The sequence below is a fragment of the Xenopus tropicalis genome, chromosome 6, assembly GCF_000004195.4.
Source record: "Xenopus tropicalis strain Nigerian chromosome 6, UCB_Xtro_10.0, whole genome shotgun sequence".
NCBI classification, from domain to species: Eukaryota; Metazoa; Chordata; class Amphibia; order Anura; family Pipidae; genus Xenopus; species Xenopus tropicalis.
Window position 1 is genome coordinate 97,717,697 of NC_030682.2, and position 10,579 is coordinate 97,728,275.

General features: G+C 41.2%; 1 protein-coding gene across 2 annotated transcripts in view; it reads right to left on the reverse strand.

Moving 5' to 3' along the window:
- The window catches only part of atp9b (ATPase, class II, type 9B), a 148,059-nt gene extending 141,370 nt beyond the window's left edge, over nucleotides 1–6,689 (reverse strand). For both annotated transcript variants that reach the window (XM_031903753.1, XM_002936443.5), the window contains exon 1: nucleotides 6,192–6,689. In XM_031903753.1, coding sequence (XP_031759613.1) covers nucleotides 6,192–6,634 — 443 coding nt within the window. In that variant the 5' untranslated portion in view covers nucleotides 6,635–6,689. The remainder of the gene's footprint in view (nucleotides 1–6,191) is intronic.
- Nucleotides 6,690–10,579: the final 3,890 nt, after the last annotated feature.

The following is a 10,579-nucleotide window of genomic DNA, read 5'->3' on the forward strand; positions in this document are numbered from 1 at the left end:
TGAACTGTGCAAGATTACTACCATAAAGTCACAAGGATTCATTATTGTCAAGCTGTTTGGACTGTGAATTCAATATCTGCATTTATTATAAGAACTATATTCTTACCTTACACAAGGTGATTTTGAACTGTGTTTTTCTTTGCCAAGAATCCGGTTTGAGCTAGCTTGCAGCCCCAGCTCTAAGGCCCAGCCTGCTTACAAACAAAGTATCAATACCTACAGAGCTCAGCTTTGCCAGATTTCCAAGACACTGAATTGCAGCACTTGTCATGTCTGACAGAGATTCTACTGAGCCTGCATTTGCTCATGATAAAGCAGACACCTTGCTTCATTCTGGACATCCAGTTAGGACCCCTCATCCATCCTTGAAAGCAAGGGAGGCTTATGAAGCAAATAAGGAAGAGACAGCTGATAATCTCATTGCATTATGGGAGAAAACTTTAAGTTGTATAACAGCTGCTAATGAAACTAGCAACAACACTGAGCAACTGAACGCCGCCCTCTCAAGGGTTAAGAAGGCATTTGAGAATTATAAAAGACTTTCTGAAAAGTACTCTTTCCTTCTGTCACGTTCCAAAATGGAGGGAGCTTCACTAGAATTAAAAGACTTTACCTCTACTGAGCAGCAGAGACATAGCACATATCTTGAAGCAAAGGTACAGATAGAGGGTAGATTAGCACAGCTTCATGAGACTACATCCTGTATATCTGATTCTTCCAGACACTCAGGAAAATCATCTAGATCTGCCTGCTCACATCATAAATCCTCTTCTAAGTCATTGCGGTCCTGCTCTGTAAGGTCATCACTGAGCGACCAAATACTCAAAGCTCGCCAAAAGGCTGCAGTAGCCCAGGTTCAAGCCACCTGTTCTGAAAGAGAAGCAGCCTTCAAGGCAGAGGCTAAGCTTAAGGAAGCCGAAGCACAGGCAGAAGCTAAACGCATTCAAGCAAGAATACAAGCAGAAACAGAGGCTCATCTAGAAATCCTTCAAAAGAAAAGAGAAAAGGAAGTAGCCTTAGCGGAATTATTTGTCTTGGAACAAGCCCTATTGGAAGAAGAAGGAGCGTCTTGTCCTAGCTTGGTCACCTGTCAAGACCCTGTTGAAAGGACACTACAATTTCTCTTGACCCAGAACCATAATGATACAGTCCTGCCTACGATTGCAGATCCATCTCATAATCCTCTAGCAAGTCAGTATGCACCTCCAAACACAGACACTCCACTACTACCGCATGCCACAAAATCAAGTGTACCAACCTATCCAGCTCATGTGCTACCACAACCCCTTGTGAGTAGAGATTACAAGGGCACAGCAGAAGACTTCAGAGTGAACTCTATGCCTCCTGCAATACAGCTCTCTTCAATTTCAAATGCACAAGGACCTTCAGACGCCAGACCCTTGCCTGGACTGAACCCACCTGCAATACCTTTCCCTCCACCTATTGGCCAGTATCGGATACCAACCTTGATCCAAGATGGTGCACCATCAGTATTTCCTGTGGGTGTAAAAACCGAAAGCACCGACATTGCAGAGTTCAGCAAGTATATGATTCGGCGAGAGTTGATTGCTACCGGACTGTCTAGATTTGATGACCGCCCAGAGAACTATAGGAGTTGGAGATCTACGTTTAAGACAGTAACCAAGAACTTGGATATTGAACCCCAAGCAGAACTTGACTTGCTAATAAAGTGGTTGGGGAGTCAATCTTCAGAACAAGTAAAGAGACTCAAGTCTGTCTACATTCATAACTTTGAAGCAGGCCTTGATGCTGCCTGGGAACGTTTGGAACAAGACTATGGGAGCCCAGAAGTCATTGAATCTGCCTTATTCCAGAGACTAAAAGACTTTCCTAAGATCTCTATTAAGGACAATCATAAGCTTAGAGACTTAGGTGACCTTCTTCTTGAACTTGAAATTGCTAAGTCAGATCCTAGTTTGCCAGGTCTTAGCTATTTAGACACTGCTCAGGGTGTAAATCCTATTGTAGCAAAGCTGCCTAATTATCTCCAGGGGAAGTGGACTAGCGTAGGATCAAAGTATAAATATGAACACCATGTCTCTTTCCCACCCTTTTCTTACTTTGCAGAGTTTGTGAGGAAGATCGCAAGATCCATGAATGACCCAAGCTTCTTGTATCCAGATACAACCATCCTTCCTTCAACTACTTCAAAGGGTATTGCCACCAGCAGTAAATTCAAGGACTTAAGACATCCTATTGCTGTGAGAAAGACTGCAATTGCATCCAATGTCTTGGCTACAGATACTAAACTACAAGATACCAAGGCAAGCAATCGTGATCAACAGTGTCCCATTCATGATGCACCACATTCTCTCTCCATATGTCGTGCATTCAGGGGCAAGCCTATCGAAGAACGCATGACATACCTCAAGGAGCATAATATCTGTTTCAAGTGTTGCACATCCTCCGATCATTTAGCTAGAGACTGTAAGAACGCCGTCAGATGTTCCCTGTGTAACAGTGCCAGGCATGTGGACGCTCTTCATTCAGACTCATTCAAAGGGAAACCTTTGCCTGGTAGCAACCCCAAGACTACATCAGATGATGGCGGGGAGAGAACTGAGCAAAATGCCAATGTTGTAACCACAAGATGTACAGAGGTGTGTGTAGAAGGGCTTCATAGCAAGTCTTGCAGCAAGATATGTCTCGTTAGGGTTTTCCCTGAAGGATGCCCACAAAATGCCATAAAAATGTATGCTATACTCGACGATCAGAGCAATCGCTCATTAGCCAGTACAGAATTCTTTGACTTATTAAAGATTCATGGAGAGACCTGGTCCTACACCTTGCAGACATGTGCAGGACAAGTCAGCACTTCTGGAAGAAGAGCCCATGGCTTCATACTGGCATCAGAATATGAGAACATAGAGTTTCCTCTACCAACGCTAATCGAATGTGATCAGCTACCGAATAACAGAGAAGAGATCCCCACTCCTGAGGTTGCACGTCATCACCCTCATTTGAATTACATTGCTGATTACATTCCATCACTTAACAAGGACGCGAAGATCATGATTCTTCTAGGGAGAGACATTCCCAGAGTTCATAAAATAAGAGAGTTATGTAATGGTCCAGACGATGCTCCTCATGCCCAGAAACTCGATCTTGGATGGGTGATAATAGGAGAAGCCTGTCTAGATCGATTGCACAAGCACTCGGATATAGCTTCCTACAAAACCAATGTGGAGAGATCAGAACGTACCTATCGGTCGATGAAATGTCCATTGCACTATCATGTGAAGGAAAGACTTGATTTCAAGTCTGAAGCTCCATGTCAAGCATTCCAAGGTATTGCCTGCAAGTTCACTTCTCTCATGGACCTTGGTGACTCTGTGTACCAGACTACTTGCGATGACAACAAGATTGCCCCTTCAGTCGAAGACAGGGAATTCATCAAGATTATGAATGAAGAGTTCTCCAAGGACAACTCCAATTACCGTCCAAGGGCGATCCATACTTCGTCATCTTACTGAGAGAGTGACAGATTGGGATGCCCCTTTGCCAGTAGACCTGCTGCCTAAATGGGAGAAGTGGAGAAACTCCTTGAAGGTTCTGGAAGAACTTAACTTCCCACGCTGCTATTCACCCACTTCACTTTCAAGAAGTAAGAGGAAAGAAATCCACATCTTTTGTGATGCATCCACAGAGGCTATAGCAGCTGTGGCTTATCTCAAGATCATAGATCCTTCTGGAAGATCCCATGTCGGTTTCCTACTAGGAAGAGCCAAGTTAGCTCCAAAAGATTACAATTGTGTGAGTCATATTCTACAAGTCCAGTCAGACGCCACCTCGTCATGGATGGCATACCTGCAAAGAGTCACCTAATACATTAGACTTGAGAAAGCTAGTTAGCATTTTACTGCATGCATGTAATAGTATGTAGGAAAAATAATTGTGTAGTGGTATCTCATGATACCAAGCGGGGAGTGTGCTGCCACGCAGCTTTTACTGCCTAGCAGTTGTTATTATATGTTATTGTTATAATGTTATTTGGTATCATCCATTCACCCCTGCTGTTTCTTTCTAGATAGTTGCTCCCGCCCTCCATTTTGTTGTTGTAACTGCCCTTTTTGTTGAGTGTGTTATGAAGAGACTGCAGTGTATGTAAGCTGTGTATCTTCATTAGAAATTTACCTATGGAAAAGTCTCTATGTTTATACCCTTGCTACCTTGAAGCATAAAGAAGCATTGGAAAACACATCTGGAGTCTTTATTCATTGAGTAAGCTATCTGTTAAGGTGATCATTCAACCTGCTGCACTCATCCTCACAGACTGGGTCTACACAGGGCTTGTGGCAGGTACAACTGATGCTGAGACAGAACAATACTACTGTAAAGAAGGTCTTAAGATATCTGTATCAACAAATTTATTGCAATATTACATGTTAGGCCTATCATATGCTTGTTTTCCAACATGTTCTACAACCTGACTTTTTTTTCCAATGTACTGCACCTCAATAATATAAATAAAGTTCCTTCTAAACACCTGCAATTCAAACATTTCAGCAGAAGTTTATACAAAAAATGGTATAGGTGCAAAGGTTGTTTAGCATGTAATAATACTGTAGTGTGTGTACAGAGGTACTGCTTAACATGTTGATATGCACACAATGTATACACATAGAAGCAGATTTACCTCACGCAATGATGCACACAAACAGAGTTAAAGGAGAAAGAAAGGTTAAAACTAAGTAAGCTTTATCAGAAAGGTCTATGTAAATACAGCCATAAGCAATCAGAGAAACGCTGCACTGAGCCCTCTGTCAAAAGATTTCTTGTGTCTGTAATTCATGTGCTAGAAACACGCAGCTCGCTTCTCTCTCCTGCTCCCCCCTCCCTCAAGAATGCTAAGAACTCACTCCCCCCCTTAGGAATGTGGATCTGAGCCAATCAGCAGGAAGCTTCCTCATAGTCTTAAAAACGGAGCATGTACACCGGTCTTGCTCTTGGCGCAGGAGCGAGCCATTATGGGAACTTTTGTTACACAGTTCTGTGTTTTTTCTTCCTGTTTGGCTTCTGATCATCTGAATGGGAGAATTATGGGGAGACTTAAGGGCACTATTGAGAGAACTGAAGATATGCCTGCAGCTTGAGATTAACGCTTTATTAACCTTTCCTTTTCCTTTAAGTTCACTAATATATTATTCTTCAAGTAATAGTGACTATACCAAAATATAATAGATTGATGATAGATAGATAGATAGATAGATAGATAGATAGATAGATAGAGAGTAGCAAATAAAGGGAAGCTAACACAAGAGTCAAACAGAACACATTGACAATGTAGGTTTCTGGGTTCCTCTTATAACACTGACCAGAGAAAGAATTCATACTGATCTGAATGTCCTTTTAAATGTTATACCAGTTACATGTTCAAAATTAAATGGGGCCCAATGCAAACAATATGTACTAGAGCAGGGCTGTCCAACTGAAGGCTTGCAGGCCAGATGTAGCCCTCTAAAGTATTGTCATGGTTCCCAGTTTTCTTTAGGGTAGGGTGACCAGACCACATACAAATTCAGAGACACAGCTGATTGCAGTTTATGTTACATGCAATCAGTGCTGCCCTGCAACATGTATGCACTAGACGTGTCCCTGAAGTGATCTGGTCACCCTACTTTAGGGATCCATAGACTTCACTGTATGACATAATTTTAAATTAATTTGGCCCTCTAATATGCTATTTGAAAAATAATGGTCCCACTACATATAATAAGTCGGACAGCACTGTACTAGAGCAAGGTAGAAGGTGATAGGTATTAATAGAGATACAATGGGACTGTATGTGCAAATAGTATGCAGTTATATAAAAAAAAATTATAGTGATATTAAGTGGTACATAATAAGACAGAGAAACATTTGTACAAAGATATGTGCAGCAGAGATGTGAGACTTGGTAGAAGAACAAAGTAAGCAAGTGTCAAACTGTATGCATATAAGCCGGTAACTACTATAGTAAAAATAAATGCAAGAGGAAGAACAGAAGGGTAATCAGGCAGAAGTAAGACAAAATGCCGAAAGGCTTAATAGTGAGGCTGTAGGCACATAAAGTGGGCATACAATAATATGTACTAATAAAGAAACTATATGGGCATGAGTGGCACAGTACAAGTGGCTAAGGATGGGGGGTGTGGTATACAGCAGGTGTCACCTTCCTCCCCCCTCCTCACCTCCTCTTGCTCCTGTCTGCAGTGTAATAGGCCGCTCGTTTCTGTACCGGTTGCAATGGAATGCTATCCGCCATCTTCCGCCGCTCCACGACTGACGTCACCGGCAAACAGCCAGCTACAATCGCGGAAGACTTTGCTTCAGGGAAGCGGACGAATGGGATGATTACGTCATGATCAGCTGACTCTCTGTTAGGTCGTTGGATGCCTGAGAGTGTCAAGCGGCAGATTTCTAGTGGGAGTTGAGCAACAGCTTGTGGGATTCCAGAGAGCAGACTGTAAGTTCGTGGGCAGCAGTTGTTGAAAACCCGTGGACGCAACAGTATTCTTAGCTGCACTGAAAGGCAAGGCGTGAGAGCCCATGGCGCTACTCTGTTCCTGGGTGGGTCATAGTGCGGGTAGATTGTAGGGGAAACTGGGAGCCACAGGTTGTTTGGCGGGTACATTGCTGGCTGTTAGCTGTTATGAATGGCAGAATATAATAGAGCGCTTATTACGGCTTTGTGGCAGTTTCGTCCGTCAACATATATTATTGTGCTTTAGAATCTGGCAGGGATATTGGCTAGGTTGGAACCCATAAACATCTGAGTGTTAAATTCTGATCTGTAGGCTGTCAGTTGTATGGCCCTGGCTTCGTGCATTGAGCAGCTGGATGAATTTCTACATACACCAGACCTTAAAATTCATTAACAAAACCTCAGGGACACCACCATTGCCAGGTTCTTGAAAGACCTAGGAATCTGCCTACTCTCAACAAATTGGTTAGACCTCTCCCCTTTCCATGACTACTTCCCGCTTTTCACTATATATCATTTTGTACATGCACCGCAACATGGCAAAGTGATTCCCCACATCAAACAGCACAGTGACTTTAAAGGAGACATATCCTATAAAAATTATAAATGTACCAGCGAATGAATTATACTCCTCTAGATATAGAAGGATTGTGCTTTAAAAAGTTGTGTTTCTGACTGATTTTTTGAGAAATTCCACAAAAATCCCCATCTGTTCCACTTCCTGCTGGCTGAATTCTCTGGATGAGCTGGGGAGCTGGCGGCTCTCCATACACTGCACTCCGTACTCTCCAATCAGCAGCTAGGTTGACCTGATAGGGAACTGAAGCCTGTCTTTGCTTGTGTGATTGCCGGGCTGTGATTGGCTCTCCCCCTCCTACTGTGCGTCTGGCAGGGACCGTTAGGACACGCCCACTCTCCATGTCAAACTTGGACAGAGAAGTGATAGGATCTATAGGGAGCTCCAATAAAGGGGCCATTGTTACAGATAGGATTAATGTTTAGCCCAAAGGAAACCAGCACCGTATATTATTCATAATTGCCTACAAAATTAGGGTTTTCCCATTTATCCTTTATGTCCCCTTTAAGTTTAAAATGCAAATACCATGCTTTAGTGTAGTTGTCCCCACATTCCCCTTCGTATATGTACAGTTATGTGTTATACACGCTGTGCTTTGATGTCCCTACATTGGGTGTCTTTATACCAACATCTACCTTTATGTATTATTGTCCGCAATCTCTGCAGCCCACAAAAAAAGGACCTAAAAGCAAACTGAAACACACTGCGTACACTATGTACATATTACATAACCTTTAATAAAACATGTTTTTTGGATAGTGCAGCAAGTTGCAACCATTTCCAAAATGCTGGCAAAACTCCCCAGAACTACTGGTAGAGTAGGGTATGACACAAAGGGGCAACAAAGCCATTGCATACATTGTTTGTTGTTCACCTCACGAGAAATCACAAATGCCCACCAATGAAGAATGTTTTACATCACTTCCTGTTTCCTGTAAATACTGCTTCTGCCATGATATCGGATCGTACATAGATGTATGCTCTTTCTGTATTTTACGTCAGCGAAACAATTACTTCTTTTCAAATAATCATTGTCCGTGGATGGCATATCGTATGGCAAACCGATCATCAAACGATCGTGTACCAATTAGATCATTCATCACAGAACGAGTGAAATCGGCTCATGTTTGGCCACCTTTACTAACAAAAAAACAACAACCAAAAACAGTCAAAGTGAGGCTTTCATTTTTTTATATTAAAATTCCAAGCATGAGGTTATACAACAAAAATGTAAAACAAGACCAATTGCAAATTGTCAGAGAATACCAATAACTATGTCTTATTAAAGTTAAGAAGAATTGCTCCTTTAATATTTTAAAAGGAACAGAAAATAACTGTCTGAAATTAATTTTAGTATGTTCAGTAGTATGACTTTAATATGAGCCTGTTGGTTTTTATACCGGTTTGCAGCTACAGTAATTATTTTTGGAGTTTTAGTATAGGTAAGTGGAACAAGCATACACAAGTGCGTTAATCTTACTTAGATCAAAATTAAGCCTATTGAAGTTCAGGTATGGGATCCGTTATCCAGAAACCCATTATCCAGAAAGTTCCAAATTACAGGAAGGCCATCTCCTGTAGACTCCATTTAAGCAAATAATTCTTTTTTCTCGGTAATAAGAGAACAGTACTTTGTACTTTATCCAAACTATTATATAATAAACCGTTATTGGAGGCAAAACAATCCAATTCTGTTTAAATAATGTTTTAAAGGTTTTCTTTAGTAGACTTAAGGTATGGAGATCCAAATTATGGAAAGACCCCTTATCAGGAAGCCATAGTTCCCAAGCATTCTGGATAACAGATCCCATACCTGTACTATGTAGCAAAAAGTAGCAGAACGTGGCTTCCTCAACCGCAAATAATCCTGAAGTCCTCTATGTGCAGTTAGTGACTAAGGGAAGTCAAGGCACCAATGAAGACAGAAGGATAATAGGCCATTGACTGAGAATTACATAAATATAAGTGGAGAGAATGGTTTATTCCAGTAAGGAGTGACACGTCTGCTGCACATAAAGCCTGGGGGTCATGCATTTTATACCGTGTCAGCAAACTAAGCATACTATAAGCATTTTGTGAGCAGATGTGTTTAAAATAAAACTTCTGGTGCTACAGTACTCACTGTTGTGTTTTATTTTTTTTAATTCAAGCAATTTCCAGAAACTCCTTGGGTGCCCACCTATAAGCATTTCATATTGTGCAGTTGCTATTCAACCATAATGCTAACATGCATTTCTGGTGGGAGTGACGGCAAAAGGAGTTGATGATGGTGCATTAATATGAGATACATCCAATATTATGATTTACAGCATGAATAATGAAAGATTTACTGATTATATTGAGCTTTCGCCCTAATCTGACCTACAGTATATTAAATTGCAATGGCAAAACTAGAAAGGGAAGTTTGAGAACAAATTTCATGTTGGGTTGAAAAACGTGAAATCTGATCTGTTGTTGGCTCCGCCCACTTTTTCTAAACTTTGACCTCAGTTATATAGTAAAAACCACTGTGCAAAGTTTGGGGACCCTGGTTATGATAGTGTCTGAATGGCAGAAATTTAAATTTCCCCACTGAATGTCAACGAATGACATCTGATTGGCGGTCGGTGGCTCCGCCCACTTTTTCTAACCAGGAACTGCTGTTACCCAGTGACCCACTTTGAAAAGTTTGTGGACTCAGGCATTAAAATTGTGAGACTGACAGCATTTTACAGTTCACCATTGAAAGTAAATAGGTGAAATGTTGGCTGTTGGTGGCTCCACCCACATTTTTCTAACTTTGAAAGGCAAATACCCAGTGACTATGTCTGGAAAGTTTAACAACCCTGGAATTAATACTCATAATATTCAATAATTGAATATAAACCAATGAAATGTAATGGGTGGAAATGGATTGGCTGTTGGTGGCTCCCCCCACTTGTCTAACCCTGAATATGTAGTCAGTCAGTGACTGACTGTGCAAAGTTTGGGAACCCTGACAAATAGTGTGAGAAAGGCAGCAATTTAAATTTAAACCAAAAAAAAAAAATTCAATGGGTGAAGTCTGATTGGCTGTTGGTGACTCCACCCACTTTTTAAAACCTAAAAATACAGTCCCCTAGTTACCCTGGTGTTAATACTGTGAGAATGGCAGCAGGCTGAATTTCCCCATTGAAAATCAATAGTTAAAATCTGATTGGCTGTTGGTGGCTCCACCCACTTTTTCTACCGCTGGACCGCAGTTATCTGGTGACTAGTTCTGCAAAGTTTGGGGACCTTAGTTGAAAATTTAAAATTTCCCCATTGAAAACAATGAAAGAAATGTGATTGGTTTTTGGTGGCCCTGCCAGGAATTCTTTTAATCAGTTTTGTTTTGGACAAAACACAGTGCAGACGCGTTTGTTTTATCTAGCGATTTTATTCTGTTTTTTTGTGTATTTAACCTATATATAAGAATTTGATCAACTAATAATGGAAGAAGAACATAGAACTTCTATTGATAATAACAGCTTTCCACCTGAGTGTGGAAATAATGATGA